The sequence below is a fragment of the Panthera tigris genome, chromosome B3, assembly GCF_018350195.1.
Source record: "Panthera tigris isolate Pti1 chromosome B3, P.tigris_Pti1_mat1.1, whole genome shotgun sequence".
Lineage (NCBI taxonomy): Eukaryota > Metazoa > Chordata > Mammalia > Carnivora > Felidae > Panthera > Panthera tigris.
This window is the reverse complement of record NC_056665.1, coordinates 48,861,615-48,888,931: the sequence shown is the minus strand read 5'-3', so window position 1 is coordinate 48,888,931 and position 27,317 is coordinate 48,861,615. Positions and strand designations below refer to the sequence as shown.

Here is a 27,317-nt window from a genome sequence, read left to right as displayed (position 1 = left end):
ATTCATTCAAGATCTTGACTAGGGCTTAAGGACTAAAATTAAGTCTGAAGCCTCCCCCAACCCACTTCCTGTTTAATAACAGAATGGAGACAGCTGGACCGGCTTTAAGGGCAAAAATAATTCAAAGAACCTACTTTCACTTCTAAAAAATGAAAAATATACCAAGAAAGAAGTCAGGAGGAAAAAATGGAGCAAATATGTTTTGAATAATGAGGCAGGCTTGGCATATAGACTGCAGTTCCACATAATTTATGTGAAAACCAGTATTTTTAAAGAAATAATTTCACTGAATTGCATGTGTAACTGAGTTTGATTTCTAAAGGAATCTCAAACCTTGTTTCTGAAGTAAAATCAATGTTAATTACTTGTTATATAAGCTAGTTTTAAGACTGTTCTGATTAGTGTAAATCAGAGGTTGGGAAACTACGGCCAAATCTGACCTGCTGCCTATTTTCCTCTAGCACACAAGCTAAGAATAATTTTTATATTTTTAAATAGTTGAAAAATCAAAATAATATTTTGTGACAAGATAAAATTCAAATTTCAGTGTCAATAAACATGAATGGTCTATTGGCTGCTTTTGAGACCATATGGCCCATAATATTCAAAATACTATCTGGTCCTATATAGAAAAATATTTCTTAAACCTTGGTTTAAATGGTCAAAGTGTGGAATGGATGACCATAAGACCATGAAAAAGAAGAATCAAGTAAATGTGCAATGAAAGCAGATGTAAAAAAGAGGAAGATCATGGTTAGGAAAGAAAAAAAAAAACTCTTCAGTTAGTCTGGCAATCACTAAAGAATTAAAGTAACCTCAGTATGGTAATCTACCTTAACCAATATTTTCTGAGCTGAACACCAGACTTTAGAGAAAAATCTACCTGGTCCTGGGGATTACAAAATTAAATTCCACTGCAAAATACCAAGAAAAGAGTAATATCAAGAATGATACTCACCTCCCCATTCTCAGTAATTCCTACTCAAGGCTTAACGCCAGAGACCTAAGAGAAATTTCAGGCAACAGACATAAACCCCTAGAACATAAGACAACTACAACAGGGAGGAAGGAAATAGAGGTAAAGCAGTAGAGGGCAATTACTGACCCACAAAGCCAATCTTGGTAGAAGAACAGAGTACTTATTAAGGGAATAGAGAACAGGGCATCTCAGCTTTGTACATTATAATCCCTGGGAAGTTTTTTTGAAACTACCGATACCTGTGCCGCACTCCCATAAACTGATTTGATTGAACTAGGCTGAGTTTCAGACATCTGTGTTATTTAAAAGTTTTGTAGATGAGTCAAAGAATCACTGCTCTATACTCAAACTTCTAGGGCTGCAGTTCCAGTCTGCCACTTACTTGTTGTGTGACCTGTGCCAATTATTCCACCCTTCTGTGCCTCGGTAGCCTAACCTTTAAAAAACAAACAAACAAACAAACAAAAAAACAAAAAAACAAAAAACAAACTGGCAGGGCAGGGGATGGTAACCTAATAGGGTGTTCCTGGGATTACCAGATGTGTTAATGCCTACACAAAATAAGGTCATATCAAGAGGCCTTAGCCTCTGAAGATACAAGTTCACATCTGCTTGAGAACTAATACAAATGCGCTCTAACTTTTGAATTATTCAATCTTTAAGTAATTTATCTTAAGTGTCAGCTGAAGCACTATATCCTTTAAACCATGTTCATGTTCCTATTTTTCTTCTACTAGAGAAACAACTGTTTTGAAAGAGAATTTTTTTTAAAGGTATAAAATACAAAACACACAACCAGATGAACACCTTTGAATAAAAACACTTACCACCTGGCAGTGAAAGGGTTTCCCACATGGCCACTTCTTTTTTATATAAGGTGAATATAATAGTGTCATTCCCAATCTTGGCTTTGCTGTTCTCATCATCTATGGGCGCACAGAGAAACACTTCAAATAAAAATGGAGGAAAGTTGACCTATTCAGAAGGGGGGGTAAACGGAAGTTAATTTAGTTACACAAAATAAAGACTAAGTCTTTAAGAAAAAAAAAAGGGATAGGGGCCAAAATCATTTTGACATGCCTGCTATAAATTTATTCGAGGTCCCATAAGATTAACAAGGCATATGAGGAAATCCTAGATAAGAATAAGGTCTGATCTGATGACATCGGTCTAAAGATGAGGTGTCACCTGATGGAATTCGGTTTGAAAAAATAGAACTAAATTTTAGGACGCTTATTTGCAACAACGCGCCCATGGAGTCTTCGGATCACGTCCCCGAGGGCCCTTCAGGCACAGCTCGAGTTCCTACCTTCAGATAGTTTTCCGTGCAAAACACGTCCGCGTCCCTGACGGAGACGCCTCGGAGGGGCACAGAAATAAACACCGAAGTCTTCGTCTGCTGCCAGGTGTAATCGCTAACCTGCAGAGGCATCTCGGGAGGCGGTAGTAACCGAGGATTCGGCTGTTTAGGACAAGCACCTGCTCGGTTGCTAGGGAAGCCGGGGTTACCAAGGGCCAGCCCTTCCGGGTCAGGCCCGGCTGCGGCGCCCCGCGTTCCCAGCGTGCCCCGGGCGCGCCCCTTCCACCGCCTTGTCATCTCCCCGTGAGCTTCTCTTGTGACTGCCGGGGCATCTTGCCGCCGGTGATGCCACCTCTCTGGCTCTTATCCGGTACCTGCGGTCTGAGTGAATCACCAAAGAAATAGGCCTTCGTCTTAAGAAAAAAGCCTTGCGCCTGTGAATGGAAAAAAAAAAAAAGGGGGGGGGGGGGGGGGAGGAGGAGCCTGGGTGGCTCAGTCCCATAAGCATCCCACTTCAGCTCAGATGATGATCTTAGGATTCATGGGTTCGAGCCCCCATGGGGATCTGTGCTGACAGCTAGAAGACTGGAGCCTGCTTTGGATTCTGTGTCTTCCCTTTCTCTGCTCCTGCTCTGTCTCTGTCTCAAAAATAAACATCAAATAAATAAATAAATAAATAAATAAATAAAATTAAATTTAAAAAAAAGAAAAGAAAGAAAGAAAAAGGAAAGAAAAAGACGTGCCCTTACTGGAAAGAGTGACCTGGGAGAAGCAGGTGTGAGCCCATGCGTCTTGCAGCACTGGCCTTTTGTTACTATGGAGGCTGTCAGAGCATCATTTGGTGTTCCTGTTTTGGAGATTTCCTGATCAGACCGATATCCTGGCCTGGGAGCTTGGCCTTACTCTTGTAGTGCTCCAAATCCTATCAACCTTAACGCCACCAAAAGAGTGTAGATCGGGTTCACTCCATGGTTTGAGACCTAGGGAGAATAACTCTATGACTCATGTGACAAATGCTTGGCTGCAACTAAGCTGTAGGATAGCGTGGATTTGCATGGGTACATTTTACAATTGCTTAAGGAGACTTAGAACTTTAGCTCCGGAAGGAGATATGAAAGTGATGTAGTTCATCCTGCATATTTAAGGAATCTGAGGCCCACACACTTAACCCTCTGCCCACATACATGAGTGGCAGAATTGTGATTAAAATCATGATCTCTTAACTCCTATTCCAATTATTTTTCTCCAGGCTACTTTCTCTAGACTCAGTTTATAAGTTACTGGAATCTGATGCTTAAAAAAGAAGATAAGAACACAATTTACATGAAATTTCGGCACCTATGAACTACTTGCCACCTACAGATTTGGAGTTTAAAGTTTATTTATTTTGAGAGAGAGAGCAGGGGAGGGGCAGAGAGAGAGGGAGAGAGAGGATCCTAAGCAGGCTCCACACTGTCGGCACAGAGTCTGATGGGCTTGAACTCATGAACCATGAGATTATGACCTTAGCCATAACCAAAAGTCAGACGCTTAATTGACTGAGCCGTCCAGTCACCCTGGATTTGGATTTTTAGCTTTTTACTTTTGGAGGCTTTTAACACAAATTTCAAGCCTCCTGAAAATTTCCCTGAGGAAAGTTTAGAAGCAGCAGACTTGAGAGAAAAAAAATATAATCTTGTCCCCCAAACAGGACACCCCTCAGTACCTTACCCAATTTTGTCAGGGGTTTATCATCTCAAGGTTCTCTAACTTTGAATACTGGGAGCCATTCTTAGATTTATTTTCCCTCGTCCTTACTTTTGGCATTCTCTCCCCTTTGGTTCTATTCTTACTCTTACCATTTTGTTTCAGACTTTCTATGCTCCAAAAGAGAGGATTTATGCATTTCTTTCATATAAAATTTTAAAGTCTAGATTCTCTGACTATGTAAAAATACAAGTGAGAAAATGTATGTATGGAAGATAGTAAAAGGGATACTTTGTGTTGTTTGGGGCTCCAAAAAAATCTGTTAGCAATCACTTTGTTAAGCACATACACACCTCTGCAGTTAAATTGTTCTCCAGCCTACCACAGTCTTACTAAACTTTCTGCACTGTGAATGAATTATCCTTTAAAAAAACTTGATAAGTTTATTACTGAATGATTGCATCAACGGATACCAATAAAACATTAACTTTTACACATTGTTTTATGTACTTATCTAAACAGTATTTCACAGGCCTTGAAACATTCAATCTTAAAGTCTTAAACTATTTCTTATTACATTTTAAAAACAGAAAAGCTCTAATTTAACCCATATATAAATAGAAGTTTGATATATGGCAGAGATGGCTCTGCATGCAAGTGGGGAAAAGCACAGAAAGGAATAGCTATTGAATACATTGCTGCTAGGAGAAATGGTTACCACATGGGAAAAAATGAGATTAGATTTCTACATGCATATGGCATCATACACACAAATGAATTTCAGATTAACTCAAGACAAAAGTTTGAATATTAAAAATATATATCCATATGATCTTAGAGTAAGACAGGAATTCTTTTTTTTTTTTTTTTTAATGTTTATTTCTGAGACAGAGAGAGACAGAGCGTGAGCAGGGGAGGGGCAGAGAGAGAGGGAGACACAGAATCCGAAGCAGGCTCCAGGCTCAGAGCTGTGAGCACAGAGCCCAACGCGGGGCCCGAACTCACAAATCGTCAGATCATGACCTGAGCCGAAGTTGGTCACTCAACCGACTGAGCCACCCAGGCGCCCCAACAGGAATTCTTAAATATGACATAAAAGCACCAACTATAAAGGGAAAACATTGAAAACTTGAGCTAAAATTAAGAACTGGTATTCACCAAAAGGCACAACAAGGAATGTTAAGATATTTTATATATAACCCTTCAGCCAAAGACCACAGAGGCCCATGTACTTGAACAAGCTGAGTTCATTACTTACTTAGCAAGGTAGAAGACACACCATTGGTATCTCAGGAAGAGGATGTTAGAATTTAGGGAAAGGTCGAAGGGAGGGAGAGTTCCCTCTAGACTGAGTCCTTTCAAAAAGCAAGGTTAATTCTATGATTAAAGAAGCAGCTTTCATAGCAATTTCCTAGCAAAAACCTGAGAACAAGCCAAATGTCCATCAGTAGTTATATTCACACAATGATATCACAGAACAGTGAAAATGAATTAATTATATCTATACACTGGATGGATGAGTGAAAAGAATAAATCATATGAGACCCTTAATAAATAATGCCGTTTTTATAAAACTTTTATAAAACTAAATCTATTGGTTAAGGATTCCTACATATATAATAAAACTATAAAACCAAGTAGAGGAGAATAAAGGACAATGATTAACTCCTAGGTGAAGCTTGTGCCAATGGGATCCTTTGTGGTAGACAACAGAGCTGATTTCCACATAGACACAGTGCATGATTTAAGATAGAGGTTCTCAGAGTGTGGTCACCTAACCATAATAACAGTATTATGTGGGAACTTGCTAGAAATGCAAATTCCCAGACCCCATTGCAGGTCTACTGACCCAGAAATTCTGGTAGTGGGACACAGCAATCTGTGTTTTAAGAAGCCCATTAGGTAAATCTGGCCCACACCAAAGTTAGAACCACTAGGCTAGGGCGCCTGGGTGGCTCAGTTGGTTAAGCATCTCACTTCAGCTCAGGTCATGATCTCGTGGTTCTTGAGTTCAAGCTCCATGTGGGGCTCTGTGCTGACAGCGCGGAGCCTGGCACCTGCTTGGATTCTGTGTCTCCCTCTCTCTCTGCCCCTCCACCACTCATGCTCTCTCTCTTTCTCAAAAATAACATTAAAAAATAATAATAATTTAAAAAGAACCACTAGGTTAAAGGTTAGGTTTTATTGGTGAAAAAGGAAGCCTACTTACAAAACTAAGGAGAAAAACACAATTTCCCCCATTCTGCCATCATCTCAAGGAGAAGTACATTGGGGCCAGAGCAATGTGTTGGATCTTCAGTGTGAATTTGCATTATAGGAGAGGAATTCCATCCCCCTGTGGCTCTCCCTTCTTACAGGGCAAACTTAAAAGGAATCTTGTCAGTAGGGAAATCACTGGGGCACTAGTCTTGGTTTAGGTGCAACTATAAGACCTGTCCAAGAAAGTCAACTACCCAGTATCTGGGGACTTGATACTTTGGACTTGACTCATATGTGACTTGACTCACATGGGAAACTTTAGTTGGAAGAAAGTAATAGTACCATGGCCACCTGAGTTCATATGCAGTCCTTCTTATGGGGAGACAAGAGATCTAGGCCATATTGTCTGGTTCCCCAAGAAGATACAGAGAGAACACCCAAGATCATTTTTGTTTGATTCTGATCATTACATCAGAGCAAGCCATTGGAGAGCACCAAAGAAATTGCCAAGTTATATCTTTCTTTCTCTGTCTCTCTCTAATTTTGGGTGATGGATGTACTATTTGTGTTATGATTCATAATGTACATATACAAATATATGCATTATTTGGACATGACAAATATATAAAATTAAAGTAAAAAATGTAAAAACTAGCTCTGTGGTAGAGGAGGGTCCCTATTTTCTCCTAACATATTGTGAAGTTCTTAGGGATTGAAAATGTACATTATGAACAATTAAATCTGATTTTTTATTCCTAACCTAAAATTAAGTAACTATAATTTGTTTATTTTTGATGGTCAAATTGTCATATTTGGCTATTGGGAAAGGTTGATTATGATTTTTAACACCATCCAGAATTTTAAAAGCCTTTTAAAAATCCTTTATTCTTAGAACAAGATGATTTAGACCCACCTTGAAATTCTTTCTGTTTTTTTTTTTAATCTCTAGGAAATGGAATCAGTTATTCTCCAAGAACTCTTAGTGCTTTTTAATGGAGAATACCATTTCAGACCAAAATATAGGCACTAGGTTTTAAATGTATTTGTTATTTTACTATTTTAAATTTGGGCTTTAGGAAAAGACAATGTGGTTGACAATTAGATAAGAATATATAGGTAGAGCTCATGTAGAAAGTATACAGTGACTATTCCTTTATTTTTGTTTATGGTCCATATATTTCAGATTTACACTTATAGAGTAGAGATCTTGATGATTTTTCCTATTAGATTGTTTTAGCACAATATCAGTTATTTAATTTTTTTAAAGTCTGATCTAATATATAAAGAGCTTGGAAGTTACCACTCCATCCTATGTAAAAAGCTGAACAAAGTAAAAATTCAACAATTCTTCTTAGATCCATAAAAAAGTGAGGTCACAGAGAAAATCACTGCCCCCCCCCAAAAAAAAAATTGGGATCACAACCAATCAGAAAAGTAACCTCCATGGGAGCCAGTGCCAAGGTAGAAAAACAGGAACGGTAGTTGACAAATTGCCAGAGCTCACCATGGGTAAGCCTCAGACATAAAAACTCCAGGAGGAACCAGTCATCAGGGAGCCCCTACACTTCTGTGAAATTTTACTTCCTGAAGCTGTACCAGGTTTTCACAGTCAATATCAGAGAAAAATCCCCTTGTGCTCCCAATAGGGGGAGGAGAAAAGGCACCATTTTGAAATAGGCCAAAACATTCTGTTCTTCTTATCAAAGTATGCCCTCAGATGAAACTATTTAACCAGACTCTAACTTGCTGGGGTTTTATCAAAATTTGACTGACTAGAGGGAAATTTACAGCAGTTAATGCATATGTTAGAGGAGAGAAAGATATAAAATCATTCATGTAAGCTTTTACTTTAGGCAACCAGAAAAACAGGAGTAAAATCTAAGCAGGAAAAAAAAAAAAAAAAAGAATACAAATTGGAGCAAAAAAAATCAATGAAATTGAAAACAGGAGCTCAATAGAGAAGATCAATAAAACAAAGTTGGTTATTTGAAGAGTAATAAAATTGACAAACCTCAAGCCAGGCTAACTAAGAAAAAATGAGAGAGGACACAAATTACTAATATCAGAAATAAAAGAGAGGATATAATTACAGATCCCATGAATATTAAAAAGATAATAAAGGAATACTATCAACAACTCTATGCCTATAACTTTGATAACCTCAATGAAATGGACCAATTCTCTAAGATATAAAACTTACTAGGCCTATATCTATTAAATAAATTGAATCAATAATCCATAATTTTCCCAAACAGAAAGCACCATGTCTAGATGGGATCACTCGTTAATTCTACTAAACATGTAAGGAAGAAATTATACCAATTTTCTACAATCTCTTTTATTTTTTAAAGTTTATTTCTTTATTTTGGGAGGGAGAGAGAATGTGAGCAAGGGAGAGGAAGAGAGAGAAGGAGAGAAGCGATCCCAGGCAGGCTCTGCTCTGTCAACACAGAGCCTGACATGAAGCTCAATCTCGCAAAGCGTGAGATCAGAATCAGAATCAAGAATCAGTCACTTGACTAAGCCACCCAACACCCCTCTACCATCTCTTTTAGAAGATAGAGGCAGAGGGTGTACTTAGCTCATTTTGTGAGGCCAGACATACCAGCTTCCTAGAAATCTCCAAGGAGCCACAGCCAGCCTTGTACCACATCTTGAAGTTGGATATTGTTCAACTTTGTTCTTTTCCTTCAGTATTGTCTTGGCTAATTTTGGGTGTTTTGCCTCTCCATATAAATGTAGAATCAGTTTGTCAATATTCATAAAATAACTTGCTAGTATTCTGATTGGGATTGCATTGAATCTATAGATCAATTTGGGAAGAAAATAATCAATGCAGTGTAGTCAAAGAAAAATAGTCACAGAAATCAATGGAACAGAATAGAGAGCCCCGAAATATACCCACATGAATATAGTCAACTGATTTTTGACAAAGGAGCAAAGGTAATATAATGGAGAAAAGAGTCTTTCCAACAAATGGTCCTGAAACAACTAGACATGCACATGCAAAACAGTGAATCTAGATATAACTATTACACCTTTCACAAAACTGAACTCAAAATGGATCACAGATTTAAATATAAAATGAAAAACTATAAAACCCTTAGAAAATAACATAGGAGAAAATCTAGATTGCCTTGAGTTTGATGATGACTATTTAGATACACCAAAGGCATAATCCATGAAAGAGAATTGATAGGCTGGGCATAATTAAAAATTTAAAATATCTGCAAAGCGCCTAGGTGGCTCAGTTGGTTAGGCGTCTGACTTTGACTCAGATCATAATCTCATGGGTTCATGAATTCAAGCCCCGCGTTGGACTCTGTGCTGACAGCTCAGAGCCTGGACGCCACTTCAGATTCTGTGTCTCCCTCTCTCTGCCTCTCCCCCACTCATGCTCTGTCTCTCTGTGTCTTCAAAAATGAATAAATGTTAAAAAAAAATTTTTTTTAACTTGGAAGACCAAGTTTACATTTGAAATTCTTAGTCTCCTTGGAATTTTCTGCAGGAATATTTCATAATGAAAGCTTTTCCTTGAGGAAAGGGATATGCACACAAGAAGTACAGGCCAACCAATGCAATCTTGAGAAAGAAGAACAAGGGGCGCCTGGGTGGCGCAGTCGGTTAAGCGTCCGACTTCAGCCAGGTCACGATCTCGCGGTCCGTGAGTTCGAGCCCCGCGTCGGGCTCTGGGCTGATGGCTCGGAGCCTGGAGCCTGTTTCCGATTCTGTGTCTCCCTCTCTCTCTGCCCCTCCCCCGTTCATGCTCTGTCTCTCTCTGTCCCAAAAATAAATAAAAAATAAAAAATAAAAAAAAAAAGAGAAAGAAGAACAAAGCTGAAACCATCACACTCCCTACTTTCGAACTTCACTGCAAAACTATAGTAATCAAAACAGTATAGTACTGGCATAAACAGACATATAGATCAATGGAACAGAATAGACAGCCCAGAAATAAAACCATACATATATGGCCAATTAATATATGATCAAGAATATACAATGGGGAAAGGACAATCTCTTCAATAACTAGTGTTGGGAAAATTGAACAGCCACACATTAGAATGATATTAGATATCACAAAAGAATATTAGACCACTACCTTACACCATAAACAAAAATTAACTCAAAATGGATTGAATACTTGAATATAAGACCTGAAACTGTAAAACTCCTACAAGAAAACACAGGTGGTAAGTTTCTTGACATTGATACTAACATTGAATTTTTGGATTTTATTCCACAAGCCAAGGCAACAAAAGCAAAAATAAATGAGTGGGACTACATCAAACTAAAAAGCTTCTGCACAGCAAAGGAAACCATCAGTAAGATGAAAGGCAAATCACATATCCACATCCAAAATATGTAAATAACTCAGAAACTAATAAAATGAACAATCCAATTAAAAAATGGACAGAATTTCTAAACAGACATTTTCCCAAAGAAGTCATACAAATGAACAACAGACACATAAGAAGATCTTCAATATCACTAATCATCAGGGAGATGCAAGTCAAAACCACAATGTGATATCACCTCACACCTCTTAGAATGACTGTTATGAAAAGAAAAAAACAACACAAGAAATAACAAGTGTTGGAGAGGATGTGGAGGAAAAGGAACTTTCATACACTGTTGATGGGAATGCAAACTGGTGCAGCTACTATGGAAAATAATATGCAGGTTCCTAAAAAAATTAAAGATACAATTACCATATGATCCAGCTATACCACTTCTGGGTATTTATCTGAAAAAGAAGAAAATACTAATTTAAAAAAGATATATCACTTTGATGTTTATTACAACACTATTTATATTAGCTAAGATATGGAAAGAACTTAAATGTCCATTGATGGATGAATTGAAAAAGAAGACATGGTATATGTACAGTGGAATACTATTCAGCCATAAAAAGAAGGAAATTCTTCCATTTGCAACACCACGTGTGGACCTTGACCTTGAGGGTATTATGCTAAGTAAAATAAGTCAGAGAAAGACAAATATTGTATGATTTCATTTACATGAAATGAACACACACACACACACACGTGTGTGCGTGTCTCAAACAAAACAAAACACATAGATACAGAGAACTGTTTGGTGGTTATCAGAAGGGAAGGGAGTGGAAGGTAGGCAAAATGGGTGAAGGGGGTTAATCATATGATAACACATGAACTGGAGTTATTGTGGTGATTGCTTTGTAGTGTATACAAAGATCAAATTATTATATTGTATACTTGAAGCTAATAATGTTATGTATCAATTTTAGCTCTATTAAAAAATAAAGCAGCAGCAGCACAGGCTACCCTTAGCAGGCTTGCCAGAGAAAAGACTCATGATGTTCCTAAAGCATCTGAGGGCTACTGGACAAGGATTACAGATTTGGGGAAGCCCAAACATGGTCTAGAAGAGGGAGCATGGGTGCCAGATGGCACATCCTTCCAACCAACATCTTCTTTGCCTTTTGGAGAAAATGCAGATAGAAGAAGTTCAGAGAAGGGTTATCAAAAACAGGGGATTCAGGATCTAAGGTCACGCATTCGGGCAAAAATCACTTATCAATTATTTATTAATTGTTTTAAATCAGGGTAATTGTGTTAGAACCCCAACTCTACTTTTATTAACTGTATGACCTTGAGCAAGTTTCTCACCCCCCTGAATCTTAGTTACCTCAATCTGTAAAATAGAGGCAATAATATCTATTTGTAGGGTGTTGAGAGGATTAAATAGGATTTTGTGTAAAGTGCTCAATATTGTTTTTATTTAGACATTTGAACAGATCCAGGGCTTTTCTCCTGGACTTCGTCATAAGCATTTTTTTTCTGATGCACATCCTGGCATACATGAAATAGCTTTCTACTTGAATAGGAATAATAGTGAAGCTCTTAATATTCCTGAACTGAATGCTGTTGACTTTGACAACTATACTTTGAAAGAGAGTACAAATACAATCAATCTCCAAGTCTTAAGTATTTCTCAGATCCATCCATGTTTCACTGCTCATTGTCTTAATTTCTTGAGCTATCGGTAGTTACCTAGGAGAGTAACTATATAAGCAAACAAGTACCTTGAAAAGTACCTAATAAAATCTTTTCTTCAAGACTCAAAGATTCTCTACCTTGACTGAAGACCCAGTTTTTTAAAATTTAATTAATTAATTAATTAATTAATTAGAGATCTAGAGAGAATGAGAGAAGCAGAGAGAGAGATAGAGAATCCCAAGCAGGCTCTGTGCTGTTAGTGCAGAGCCCAATGCAGGGCTCAAACTCATGAACTGTGAGATCATGACCTGAGCTAAAATCAAGAGTCAGACACTTAACCCAGGTTCCCTTGAAGACCCCATTTCTAACCTGTGGCTTACAGCAGAGACTTCAGGCAAGCATGAGAGAAAAACAGAAATACCCTCTTATGATGAGACTGATTGGTTGATGCTAAATGAGAATGAGGAGAGTAAACTTCTCTAAGAGGATGCAATACATAACTATTTAATAAGCATTTAATCAATGTTTCCCCCAAGGGGGAAAAACATACTGTGGATAGTGAGGACACTGACAAATTAAGTTCATAATCTCTCAAATATGTTTATATAAGTAGTATTTACCTAAAGGTTGACCTAGAAAAGATTTAATTTTTCTTTTTACAACTCTTTCCATGCAGTTCTTACAATAATGTTGAAACAATTAAGAAATATGAAACATATCTGGCAATCCAAAATATTTGGACCTTTTATTCATTTTTTGTAAGATAAAAGAATGAATCCTTGTGACTTCCCAGGGACCTCTTGGAAAAAGATATTTTACATCTAAAAGATGTTTTATTTTATCTTCTTAAATGTTTATTTTATTTTATTGAGAGATAGAGAGAGGCAGAGAGAGAGGGAGAATCCCAAGCAGGCTTGGCTCAAATCTCACAAACTTCCAGATCATGACCTGAGCTGAAACCAAGAGTCAGGTGCTTTTAAACATCTAAGCCACCCACGTGCCCCTATCTTAAATTTTTAAAAATCATCTTATGATAAAAACTAAGCAAGATTTGGGGTGGCTGGGTGGCTCAGTCGGTTAAGCATCCAACTCTTGGTTTCGGCTCAGGTCATGACCTCATGGTTCATGGGTTCTCTGTGCTGACAACGTGGAGCCTCCTTGAGATTCTCTGTCTCCTTCTCTCTCTGTACCTACCCTGCTCACTCCCTTTCTCAAAAATAAATAAATAAACACACACACACAAACTAAGTAAAATTTGACAAAATTTTTAACATATTTCATTGCTCCTTTTTAGACTTCTTACCTGTGCATATTATGAACCAAGGCAAATAAAATTAACTTTCTGCATAACTTCTATAATTTTCCTCATCCATTCATGTTTTTATCTTCTATAACATTCTGCATCAAATACTTTAGAATAAAACTACTCTCTTCATGATTTCTTGCCAGGATTGCACCTAGGATAGTCTTTATCATTCATATTCACAGAATACAACTTACACTTCACAGAAACTACTGGGAAGAGGCCACTGAGAATTACCTGTCATATGCAACAAGAATTTAGTGGACCAGTACAGCTCAGAAGTACACATAATATGGTCACACAGTCATCTCTTTCGTGCTTGTGAATTTCACAATAACAGGACCCAAAGACAGAACCACTCTATAACCAAGATAATGCAATCCAAAACTGTATGTATGAAAATTATGCAGATTATATTCTAAATGACTTAGAAATTATCAGAGCATCCAAAGATTATTAATTAATTAATTCAACTTAATATAGTTCAAGGTCTTAAAGTTAACATTTAAACTAACACCCTTTTAGAACATAATATATTCTTGATATTAAAAATGTTGTTAGAATTATAAAGCAATTTGATTAAACAAAATTTTTCATTGTTCCTCATCCTAAATATGTAGGAGTCATGATAGTATATTTAATCAACTCTATACACAAAATGGTAGGAAGTTCAGATTAATTATTCTCTTCAAGAGAAAACAAATCCACATCTTTAAAAGAATAAAATGTACATTTGTATTTTACTTCACACTAATATAATCAGGAAGAAGGTATAGCCGGTTTTTAAACCTAAATTATCATAAGTCTGATTTGATTGCATGAACTTGATTTCTTATTTTTTTAAAATGGCTCTGAGTTAGCAGCTTTTGTGAGAATAATTTTTTTCTTAAAAGATTACCACACTTAAAGTATTAGTTGTTTAGTTTCTTTATTTTGGGGAAAATTTGAAATTATTAGATTTATATTAATGCTTTTTAGTCTCTATAATAAGTTTTCTCACCATTGCCACTTATTGACATGTAGGGCAGACGATTCTTGGTCATGCAGGGCTACCCAGGACCTTGTAAGGTGTTTGGCAGCACACCAAGCCTCTACTCACCGGATGCCAGAAACACCTTCAAGTTGTGACAACCAGAAATATCTCTAGACGTTGTCAAATGTCCTCAAGGGGGGGAGAAGGGGACAAATGCTCCAATCCAGTCAGAATAGTGCTACTTTATTTTAAGAGTTTTATAATTTATCAGTACATTCTAGAGGTAGAATTATATCTCACTCACACAAGCAGAGGTAAAGGTGTTTTTCACTTGCAGATGCATCCAAACACAAGAATATTCCAGCTTCAGCTTGGCAGATTAGTGGTGGGTGTACCTTTAATTTTACAAGAAACTGCCAAACGATTTCAAAAGTACAAATGTTCTGTTCCTACCAGCAGTGTATGAAAGTTTTGGTTACTTTGCATATTTGCCAACCCTTAATAATATTAGCACTATTAAATAAATTTTAGCAAATCTAATAGTTGGTATATTTTATGCTTTTGAGTTGCATTTCCCTAGTGACTAAAGATGTTAAGCATCTTTCCATGTGCTTTTTTGCATTTCACTCTTTTCTAAATTGTCTGTTAATGTCTTTTAATATATATTTTTTAAAAATAGTCTATGTTCCTATTGAATTGTGAACATGTTTTATATATTTGGATACAAGTCCTTTGTCAGATATGTTTTTCAAATATTTCCTCACATTCTGTGATTTGGATAAAGCTTAGTTTATCAACTTTTAAGATATTTGAACTTTTTAAAATTTTTTTAATTTTTAATTTTTTTAATATGAAATTTATTGTCAAATTGGTTGCCATACAACACCCAGTGCTCATCCCAACAGGTGCCCTCCTCAATGTCCATCACCCACCCTCCCCTCCCTCCCACCTCCCATAGACCCTCAGTTTGTTCTCAGTTTTTAAGAGTCTCTTATGTTTGCCTCCCTCCCTCTCTAACTTTTTTTTCCCCTTCTCCTCCCCCATGGTCTTCTGTTAAGTTTCTCAGGATCCACATAAGAGTGAAAACATATGGTATCTGTCTTTCTCTGTATGACTTATTTCACTTAGCATCACACTCTCCATTTCCATCCACATAGCTAAAAAGACCATATTTCATTCTTTCTCACTGCCACGTAGTATTCCATCGTGTATATAAACCACAATTTCTTTATCCATTCATCAGTTGTTGGACATTTAGGCTCTTTCCATAATTTGGCTATTGTTGAAAGTGCTGCTATAAACATTGGGGTACAAGTGCCCCTATGCATCAGCACTCCTGTATCCCTTGGATAAATTCCTAGCAGTGCTACTGCTGGGTCATAGGGTAGATCTATTTTTAATTTTTGAGGAACCTCCACACTGTTTTCCACAGTGGCAACACCAGTTTGCATTCCCACCAACAGTGCAAGAGGGTTCCCATTTCTCCACATCCTCTCCAGCATCTATTGTCTCCTGATTTGTTCATTTCGGCCACTCTGACTGGCGTGAGGTGATATCTGAGTGTGGTTTTGATTTGTATTTCCCTGATGAGGAGTGACGTTGAGCATCTTTTCATGAGCCTGTTGGCCATCTGGATGTCTTCTTTAGAGAAGTGTCTATTCATGTTTTCTGCCCATTTCTTCACTGGATTATTTGTTTTTTGGTTGTGGAGTTTGGTGAGCTCCTTATAGATTTTGGATACTAGCCCTTTGTCTGATATGTCATTTGCAAATATCTTTTCCCATTCTGTTGGTTGCCTTTTAGTTTTGTTGACTGTTTCCTTTGCAGTGCAGAAGCTTTTTCTCTTCATGAGGTCCCAATAGTTCATTTTTGCTTTCAATTCCCTTGCCTTTGGGGATGTGTCAAGTAAGAAATTTCTGCGGCTGAGGTCAGAGAGGTTTTTTCCTGCTTTCTCCTGTAGTGTTTTGATGGTTTCCTGTCTCACATTCAGGCCCTTTATCCATTTTGAGTTTATTTTTGTGAATGGTGTAAGAAAGTGGTCTAGTTTCATTCTTCTGCATGTTGCTGTCCAGTTCTCCCAGCACCATTTGTTAAAGAGACTGTCTTTTTTCCATTGGATATTCTTTCCTGCTTTGTCAAAGATTAGTTGGCCATACTTTTGTGAGTCTAGTTCTGGGGTTTCTATTCTATTCCATTGGTCTATGTGTCTGTTTTTGTGCCAATACCATGCTGTCTTGATGATTACAGCTTTGAGGTAGAGGCTAAAGTCTGGGATTGTGATGCCTCCTGCTTTGGTCTTCCTCTTCAAAATTACCTTGGCTATTCGGGGTCTTTTGTGGTTCCATACAAATTTTAGGATTGTTTGTTCTAGCTTCGAGAAGAATGCTGGTGCAATTTTGATTGGGATTGCATTGAATGTGTAGATAGCTTTGGGTAGTATTGACATTTTAACAATATTTATTCTTCCAACCCATGAGCACGGAATGTTTTTCCATTTCTTTATATCTTCTTCAATTACCTGCATAAGCTTTCTATAGTTTCAGCATACAGATCTTGTACATCTTTGGTTAGGTTTATTCCTAGGTATTTTATGCTTCTTGGTGCAATTGTGAATGGGATCAGTTTCTTTATTTGTCTTTCTGTTGCTTCATTATTAGTGTATAAGAATGCAACTGATTTCTGTACATTGATTTTGTATCCTGCGACTTTGCTGAATTCATCTATCAGTTCTAGCAGACTTTTGGTGGAGTCTATCGGATTTTCCATGTATAATATCATGTCATCTGCAAAAAGTGAAAGCTTGACTTCATCTTTGCCAATTTTGATGCCTTTGATTTCCTTTTGTTGTCTGATTGCTGATGCTAGAACTTCCAACACTATGTTAGACAACTGCGGTGAGAGTGGACATCTCTGTCGTGTTCCTGATCTCAGGGAAAAAGCTCTCAGTTTTTCCCCATTGAGGATGATGTTAGCTGTGGGCTTTTCATAAATGGCTTTTATGATGTTTAAGTATGTTCCTTCTACCCTGACTTTCTCGAGGGTTTTTATTAAGAAAGGATGCTGAATTTTGTCAAATTCTTTTTCTGCATCGATTGACAGGATCATATGGTTCTTATCTTTTCTTTTATTAATGTGATGTATCACGTTGATTGATTTGCGAATGTTGAACCAGCCCTGCATCCCAGGAATGAATCCCACTTGATCATGGTGAATAATTCTTTTTATATGCTGTTGAATTCGATTTGCTAGTATCTTATTGAGAATTTTTGCATCCATATTCATCAGGGATATTGGCCTGTAGTTCTCTTTTTTTACTGGGTCTCTGTCTGGTTTAGGAATCAAAGTAATGCTGGCTTCATAGAATGAGTTTGGAAGTTTTCCTTCCCTTTCTATTTTTTGGAACAGCTTGAGAAGGATAGGTATTATCTCTGCTTTAAATGTCTGGTAGAATTCCCCAGGGAAGCCATCTGGCCCTGGACTCTTATTTGTTGGGAGATTTTTGATAACTGCTTCCATTTCTTTGCTGGTTATGGGTCTGTTCAAGCTTTCTATTTCTTCCTGTTAGAGTTTTGGAAGTGTGTGGGTGCTTAGGAGTTTGTCCATATCTTCCAGGTTGTCCAGTTTGTTGGCATGTAATTTTTCATAGTATTCCCTGATAATTGTTTGTATTTCTGAGGGATTGGTTGTAATAATTCCATTTTCATTCATGATTTTATCTATTTGGGTCATCTTCCTCTTCTTTTTGAGAAGCCTGGCTAGAGGTTTATCATTTTTTTTTTCCAAAAAACCAACTCTTGGTTTCATTGGTCTGCTCACCAGTTTTTTTAGATTCTATATTGTTTATTTCTGCTCTGATCTTTATTATTTCTCTTCTGCTGGGTTTGGGGTGTCTTTGCTGTTCTGCTTCTATTTCCTGTAGGTGTACTGTTAGATTTTGTATTTGGAATTTTTCTTGTTTCTTGAGATAGGCCTGGATTACAATGTATTTTCCTTTTAGGACTGCCTTTGCTGCAACCCAAAGCGTTTGGATTGTTGTATTTTCATTTGTTTCCATATATTTTTAAATTTCTTCCTAATTGCCTGGTTGACCCACTCATTCGTTAGTAGGGTGTTCTTTAACCTCCATGCTTTTGGAGGTTTTCCAGACTTTTTCCTGTGGTTGATTTCAAGCTTCATAGCATTGTGGTCTGAAAGTATGCATGGTATAATTTCAATTCTTGTAAACTTATGAAGGGCTGTTTTGTGACCCAGTATGTGATCTATCTTGGAGAAGATTCCATGTGCATTCGAGAAGAAAGTATATTCTGTTGCTTTGGGACGCAGAGTTCTAAATATATCTGTCAAGTCCATCTGATCCAATATATCATTCAGGGCTCTTGTTTCTTTATTGATCCTGTGTCTAGATGATCTATCCATTGTTGTAAGTGGAGTATTAAAGTCCCCTGAAATTACCACATTCTTATCAATAAGGTTGCTTATGTTTGTGAGTAATTGTTATATATATTTGGGGGCTCCCGTATTCGGTGCATAGACATTTATAATTGTTAGCTCTTCCTGATGGATAGACCCTGTAATTATTATATAATGCCCTTCTTCATCTCTTGTTACAGCCTTTAATTTAAAGTCTAGTTTGTCTGATATAAGTATGGCTACTCCAGCTTTCTTTTGACTTCCAGTAGCATGATAGATAGTTCTCCATCCCCTCACTCTCAATCTGAAGGTGTCCTCAGGTCTAAAATGAGTCTCTTGTAGACAGCAAATAGATAGGTCTTGGTTTTTTTTTTATCCATTCTGATACCCTATGTCTTTTGGTTGGAGCATTTAGTCCATTTACATTCAATGTTATTATTGAAAGATATGGGTTTAGAGTCATCGTGATGTCTGCAGGTTTCATGCTTATAGTGATGTCTCTGGTACTTTGTCTCACAGGATCCCCCTTAGGATCTCTTGTAGGGCTGGTTTAGTGGTGATGAATTCCTTCAGTTTTTGTTTGGGAAGACCTTTATCTCTCCTATTCTGAATGACAGACTTGATGGATAAAGGATTCTCAGCTGCATATTTTTTCTGTTCATCACATTGAAGATTTCCTGCCATTCCTTTCTGGCCTGCCAAGTTTCAGTAGATAGATCCGCCGCTAGTCTTATCGGTCTCCATTTATATGTTAAAGCATGTTTATCCCCAGCTGCTTTCAGAATTTTCTCTTTATCCTTGTATTTTGCCAGTTTCACTATGATATGTTGTGCAGAAGATCGATTCAAGTTACATCTGAAGGGAGTTCTCTGTGCCACTTGGATTTCAGTGCCTTTTTCCTTCCCCAGATCAGGGAAGTTCTCAGCTGATTTCTTCAAGTACCCCTTCAGCCCCTTTCTCTCTCTCTTCCTCTTCCGGAATCCCTATTATACAGATATTGTTCTGTTTGATTGCATCACTTAGTTCTCTAATTCTCCCCTCATACTCCTGGATTTTTTTATCTTTTTCTCAGCTTCCTCTTTTTCCATAATTTTATCTTCTAATTCACCTATTCTCTCCTCTGCCTCTTCAATCCGAGCTGTGGCCGCCTCCATTTTATTTTACACCTCATTTATAGCATTTTTTAGCTCCTCATGACTGTTTCTTAGTTCCCTGATCTCTGTAGCAATGGATTCTCTGCTGTCCTCTATACTTTTTTCAATCCCAGCAATTAATTTTATGACTATTATTCTAAATTCTTGTTCCGTTATATTGCTTAAATCGTTTTTGATCAATCCGTTAGCTGTCGCTACTTCCTGGAGTTTCTTTTGAGGAGAATTCTTCCATTTTGTCATTTTGGATAGTCCCTGGAGTGGCGTGGAGCTGCAGGGCACTTCTGTGCTGTCTGGAGTAACTTGTGTGGCGGGTGGGGCTGCAATCAGACCTGATATCTGTCCCCAGCCCACCCCTGGGGCCACAGTCAGACTGGTGTGTACCTTATCTTCCCCTCTCCCAGGGGCAGGGCTCACTGTGGAGTGGTATGGCACCTGTCTGGGCTACTTGCACACTGCCAGGCTTGTGGTGCTGCTTTGATGGGATCTGGCATATTAGCCAGGGTGGATCTGCAAGGTGCACAGGGGTGGGAGGGGCAGGCTTAGCTCACTGTGTCGTTGGTGGTGCCCTCAGAATGGGCCCTGCAGCACTGGGAGGGAAGCAGGCAGACCCGTTGGAGGGATGGATCCACAGAAGCACAGCATTGGGTTTTTGCGGGGTGCAAGCAAGTTTGGTGACGGGAACTGGTTCCCTTTGGGATTTCGGCTGGGGGATGGGAGATGGAGATGGCGCTGGCCAGCACCTTTGTTCCCTGCCAAGCTGAGCTGTCTTCCAGGGCTCAATACCTCTCCCTCCTGGTGTCCTCTCACTGTCCTGCTCTCCAAGCAGAGCTGTTGACTTATAACATTCCAGATGTTATGTCCCGCTGGCTGTCAGAACTCACACAGTCCAGCCCCTCCACTTTTGCCAGCCAGACTTTGGGGGCTCTGTCTTGCTGGGCGGGCTGCCCCTCCACCGCCCCACCTCCCTCCCGCCAGTCTGTGTAGCGCGCACCGCCTCGCCACCCTTCCTACCCTTTTCCGTGGGTCACTCGTCTGTGCTTGGCTCCAGAGAGTCCGTTCTGCTAGTCTTCTGGCGGTTTTCTGGGTTATTTAGCCAGATGTGAGTGGAATCTAAGTGACCAGCAGGACGCGGTGAGCCCAGCGTCCTCCTACACCGCCAACTTCTCCAGAATGGATCTTCCTCTTTGATAAACATAGAGCAACATGAGCCTCCTTTCCTGCTTGCTTTGGATGTTATTCTGTGAGAAGATGATATATAGAACAATGATAACCATCTTGCAACCATGAAAGGAAAGCCAAGAGAACCACAGAGAAATCTACATGGTTTCCTGATACTGAGCTGATGAATATACCAGTCCTGGAACCATCTATCTTTAAACTTCATTTTATGTGAAATAACAACATGCTATTGTTTTTGCCACATTTGGTTTAATATTCAAAATGGATCTTGATACATGTTTGTTATTTAACATATAACATATACTTGAGCTATCACTTTTGATACAAATTTCTTTAAAAATCTCACACAATTACTACTTTTTTCTTCCTGTAGTTGTGTTTTGTTTCATCTATGTTGAAACTCTGTGGTAAGCATATGTATTCACGATTGTTTGATCATTTTGGTGGGTCATTCCTTTTATAATTACAAAATGTTCTCCTTCCTATTAATATTTTTGTCCTTACATGTATTTTTAAAATGTGTAACCAGAAGTCGTTTTCCCAGTTTTATTGAGATATGACTGACATATGGCATGGGGTACAACCTGGTGACTTGATATATGTATTGTGAAATGATCACCACAATAAGTTTAGTTAACATCCATCACCTCACATAGTTACAATTTTTTTTCTTATGGCGAGAACTTCTAAGATCTATCCTCTTAGCAACTTTCAAATATATGATACTAGTATTGTTAACTTTACTCACCATGCTATATATTACATCACTAGAATTTATTTATCTTATAACTGAAGTTTATAGCTTTTGACCCCCTTACCCATTTTGACCCCCACCCTTCTACCTCTGGCAACTGCTAATCCAATTTCTGTATCTGTGATGTCAGTTTTTTAGCTTCCACATGAAAGTGATATCATGTGGTATTTGTCCTTCTCTGACTTCTTTCACTTAGTCTAATACCCTCAAGTCCACCGATGTTGGTGCACATGGCAGAATTTCCTTCTCTTTTATGGATGAATAATATTATATTATATTCACATTGTTTGTTTTTTACCATCTGTCCATTGATGGGATACTTAAGTTGTTTCCATGCCTTGGCTATTATAAATAATGTTGCATTATTTATGCAACATGGGGTTGCAGTTGTCTCCTTGACATAGTCATTTCACTTCCTTTGGATAGATACCCAGAATTGGGATTGCTGGATCATATGTTAGTTCTATTTGTAATTTTTTGAGGAAACTGTAGTGGCTGGACCAGTTGGCATTCCCACCAACAGTGCAAAAGGATTCCCTCTTTCCCACATCCTCACCAACATTTGTTATCTCCTATCTTTTTTATAATAGCCTTACATTATGTTTTGTTTGATACTAACATTGTTATAGTGGCTTCCTTTGATTAGCATTTTCCTGTTATACCTTTTGCTATCTGTTTATTCTTTTCTTTTTAAACTATGTTTTCTGATGACCAAAGGAATACATATTTATTGTTGACAATACTGAGGAGAAAAATCCAGGAAAAAAAAATCCAGGATTATTCCATTATCCAGAAATAAACACAGTAACATTTTATAATATTCCAGACAATTATCTCCAGGTGGGTATACATAGACATATAAAATGTTTATTTTAAAAACTAATTGTGATCATTTTGTATGTAACTTTTTAAACTTTTTTTTTACTTAACAATTGTCATTTCTTCCATTTTTTTAATACGACATGAAGCTTTTTAATTCTTCATAATTTTCATTATAGAGAAGGTCTTTAAGTATACAGTTATTTAGAATTTGGCTTTTCTACTTCTTAATGAATATCACTGTACATAAACCATTCCTTTGCTTTTGAAATTTCTATGTGTATCTCTTGTAAAAGTCATTTGGACAAAAAAAATTCATTGGTCTTATCTGAGAGTGTCATATAGGTGAACTGAATCCATTTACATTTGGTTTTAGGTACATTTTTCTTACTGTTTCTTTTTAGCTGCTTTTCTATCTTCTATTGGCTTGATAAAATTTTCTGTATTCTGCTTTGCCCTCTGCTGGTTTAGAAGCTATATTGTACTTATATTCTTTTAATTGTGACTTTTAAAGTTACTTAGAAGTTATGACTTTTTAAATACAGAATTCATGGGGTGCCTGGGTGTCTCAGTTGGTTGAGTCCAACTCAATTTCTGCTCAGGTCATGATCTCATGGTTGAGAGATTGAGCCCCTTTTAGGGCTCCACAGTGAGCATGAAGCCTGCTTAAGATCCTCTCCTTCCCTCTCTCTCTGCCTTTCCGTTTGCTTGCATGCATGCATGCACGCTCCTAAACAAATACATAATCCACTATTTTTTCTTAAAAAATCTGAAACTATCCAGTATCTTTACATGTCTTGAATGAGATAAGGAACTAACACGCCTTAACTACCACTTGAACATCCTCCTGTATGTGATAACTGGGCCACATTTGAAAATCATATTAAGTCTTATATGTCCTTACTGATTTTTTTGGCTCCTTTTCTTCCTGATGGACTTTTTTTTTTTTTTTTTTTTGAGAGAGAGAGAAAGTGAGTCGGGGAGAGGAGCAGAGGTAGAGAGGGAGGTAGGGTGGCAGGGAGGGGGAGAGAGAGAGAGAGAGAGAGAGAGAGAGAGAATCTTAAGCAGGCCTCACGCTCAGTGCAGCAGAGCCTGACAAGGGGCTAGATCCTGTGACTGTGAAATAATGACCTGAGCCGAAATCAGGGGTCAGACGCTTGACCACTGAGCCACCCAGATGCCCCTCCCCTCTGGACTATTTTTAAGCCAGGTGAAGAATCATAAGCATTTCAGTATTCATCTTTTTAAAAATAGGTGTTTTATTAAATAAACAATGTCATTATTATAACAAAACTAAAATAATCACCAATGTCATATAATCCAATTTCATAGTTACTTTTCCCCAGCTGTGTGTTTTGTTTTAATCAAGACCAAACAAGATCCACATTTTACTCCTTCCGCTGCTATCTCTGTGGTTATAATCACATCATCTCTCACAGGAATTCATTATAATAGCTTCCTAACTAGTCTTCTTCCTTCAACTCCCTACCTCTTGAATCTATTTTTCAACACAGCACTCAGAATGATCCTTCTCCCCTGAAAACTCTCCAATAAAAGCCAAAAGCTGTACAATGAACTACAAAGTTCCATATAATCTGGTTTTCTGTTAATTTTTCAACCCCATCTCCTGTCACTTTTCCTCCTGTTCACTCCATTCCAGACACACTGGCCTCCTTGAAATATATGAAATGTGCCAAGCATGCTTTCCACAGGGTCATTGTACCTGCTGTTACCTGTGTCTGGAATTCTCTTCCCCAGTTATCTGTGTGATGGTCTCCCTTACTTCTTCAGGTCATTACTTAAGTGTCTTTTAACTGAGCTATTAAAAATTAAGAACTTCCATCTCTTACCCTACCACTCTGAGGACTCCCTATCATTCTTTTTTATTTGTGCATAGCACTTGTTCTCTAACCTACTTTATAGCTTATTTTCTCGTTAGAATAACAACCTCCTAACAATGGTGATTTTTATGTTTCATGTACTGCTATATTTTTAGCATCTAGAACAGTGCCTGACATAAAAAACACTCAACAAATGTTGAGTAAATGAACGAATGTCTACTTACCACGTTTCATAACTTTAATTTTTATTCTTTAGTTTGCCTTTCAGGTTCCTGTAACATACTTATCTTAAAGTCCTTTTCAGGCTGTTCTAATATCTTCATCTTGAGTGGATTGAAATTTCAAAAAGTATTGGTTGGCTGTTTGTCTTATCATCCAGTTTCTTCATGCATTTTGAAACTTTGATTTACAGTGGGCATATTCTTTAATTTTTTCTTTCTTTCCTCTGGGTTCATCCTTTCTAGAAGTTTTAAGTTGCCTCTGAATTGTGTCCTAGAGACCTCAATTTAGCCAAGTGTTATATACTAATTCAATGTCTCAATTCTTTGATTTTCTATCACCAATTCTTTGGTGATAACTAGTGTCTTTGATGACACCAGTTACTAACTGAGCAAACCTTGGGCCCACATCTTCCTATGAGCTGGAGCCCCACGTATCACCTGGAGGTAGGTTTTGCTGTTTAGCCTCCTTTCACAAGTGGTGGCTGCAGCAATAGAGAGGAATACCAGCTTGGCCTTTACGTAGTGCTCTTTTTGTCCCCTTTTTCATTCTTGTTATTTTTGCCATCAAAAAAAAAAAAAAAAGTTTCACCAGAGGATCATCAATTTTATTCAACTTTTTAAAACTAACCTGCTTGTGGCTTTATTATTCCTTTCTTTTTTAGTTCCTATTTTTTTTTTTTTTACTATTTTCTTTCTTCTACTTTCCTTACATTTTTAATTTTCTTATCTTCTTGAGATCAACACTTAGTTCATTATATTTGGGGCTTAAAAATTATCTAAAGGTATACATTTCTTTTAAAAAGTACTGTTATTGCATCTTGCAAGCTTTGAAATGTAGTTGCACTTTTAGATCTCATTACCCTGTCAGATTAGAACTTCTGGCTGCAAATTTCTACTCTGGACCTAGAGTCAGGCAGGCTGCTGCTTCAGCATGGTTCAAGGTTTCTTCCTATTATTTTTCGCCCTTGGATATGTTTTTTGGTTTTGAACCCAATTTTCTTTTTATATTTATCATACTATGCTTCAAACACAGGGGGTGCTTTAGAGCATCCACTCACGATGTTATTTTATAGGAAGTCTCTGTACATCTTTCTTCTACAGCACGTAAGATAAACACATTTTTGATTTTTTCCTTCCACTTATTTAAAACTTTTTTAAGTTCTTATTTACTTAAGTAATCTCTACACACAATGTGGGGCTTGAACTCACAACCCTAAGATCAAGAGCCCTGCACTCTTCCAACTGAGCTGGCCAGGTGCCCCATCATTCCATAAATTTAAATAGAACTTTCATGCATTCAAATCTTATCTTGATATAATTTTATCTTGTCATTCCTATTACCTCGAATATCAAGTTGCATCAACTGACAGATCCACTTGCATCTTTCCATGTAAGTCTAGACACGTAATGGATGTTTCCAGCAAACTTTGGAGGTCTTTTGTAAACTTAATCTTATATTCAGACAAGTTTCTTCTTAATACTGCTACAGGGGTGTTTCTGTTTCAGGGATTGTTAAGCTGTGAGGTTGTAGAGCTCCTCTCCAATTAATTTTTTATTAAAAGAACTTAAGTCCTAATTTGTTAAAATCAAAATAGAGATAGATTATGCTCAGACTTTCTAAGGAAACTCCGGGCTCAGTGTTATGTATCAACTTTACAGGGGAAAAAATGCATGTAACAAGACCTATCCAAAAATATTGGTTTGGTCCTCAGTATAAAATTAAATTCCTGGTAAATTATAGGCTGTTGTCCTGGTAAGTGTTTCCTGGAACATTTCCTACCCAAAGCCAAGACTTTCATACCTATAACCTAAGATTGTCCTGTTGAAAGTCAAGCACTTAAAAAAACAGTTGTTTTTCTCTTTGAAAACTAGCTTTATTTAAAAGAATCTGAAGCATAACACTATAGGAACAAACTTACAATACATATTGTTCAAGAAAGCCTGCCATACATAATTTTTACCAATAGTAGGTCTAAATACTGATAAATAACATTCTTTATACAATGCACAAATGACATTTAGTATGAACCCTGAAAAGAATGGCCAACAATAACATGGACTGTTTTGAAAGTGGAACTTCTACTTGTCTTACTAATTATCTGCAGAATAAAAAAACTAAAATGTGGAAGATAAACTCCTCTTAAATTCTAGCATGGTGCTTAAGGAAGAAAGGGATCAAAAGCAAGAAATTAAAAGAATCAAAAGAAAAAGATAAATTGGCTTACCACTATTAATAGTAATTATTAAAAATAATTCAGAATTGAGAATTTTTGGTTTAATACTTAGAAGCCCTTAGACAAACTATCCATTATCTACTATATTCAATCAGTTACCAAGCCAATTTTGCTTCTCTGAAAACTGTAACCTGTACAAAACCATATAAAGAAAATAAACAATTTGGGGGTAACCTAGTCATTTCATACTTGAAATTTTTCCACAAAGCAATTCCTGAATTAATTAATACTAATACTTCTTAAAACCTCTATGATTTAAATAGAAGCAGACCCATTTCTAAGAG

At 37.4% G+C, this 27,317-nt stretch overlaps 1 protein-coding gene across 4 annotated transcripts in view; it reads right to left on the bottom strand.

Moving 5' to 3' along the window:
* The window catches only part of DNAAF4 (dynein axonemal assembly factor 4), a 69,473-nt gene extending 67,010 nt beyond the window's left edge, over positions 1–2,463 (bottom strand). For all 4 annotated transcript variants that reach the window (XM_015537451.2, XM_007081871.3, XM_007081870.3 and 1 more), the window contains exons 1-2: positions 2,289–2,463; positions 1,807–1,954 (exon numbers count right to left, since the gene is read on the bottom strand). In XM_015537451.2, coding sequence (XP_015392937.1) covers positions 1,807–1,954; positions 2,289–2,411 — 271 coding nt within the window. In that variant the 5' untranslated portion in view covers positions 2,412–2,463. The remainder of the gene's footprint in view (positions 1–1,806; positions 1,955–2,288) is intronic.
* Positions 2,464–27,317: the final 24,854 nt, after the last annotated feature.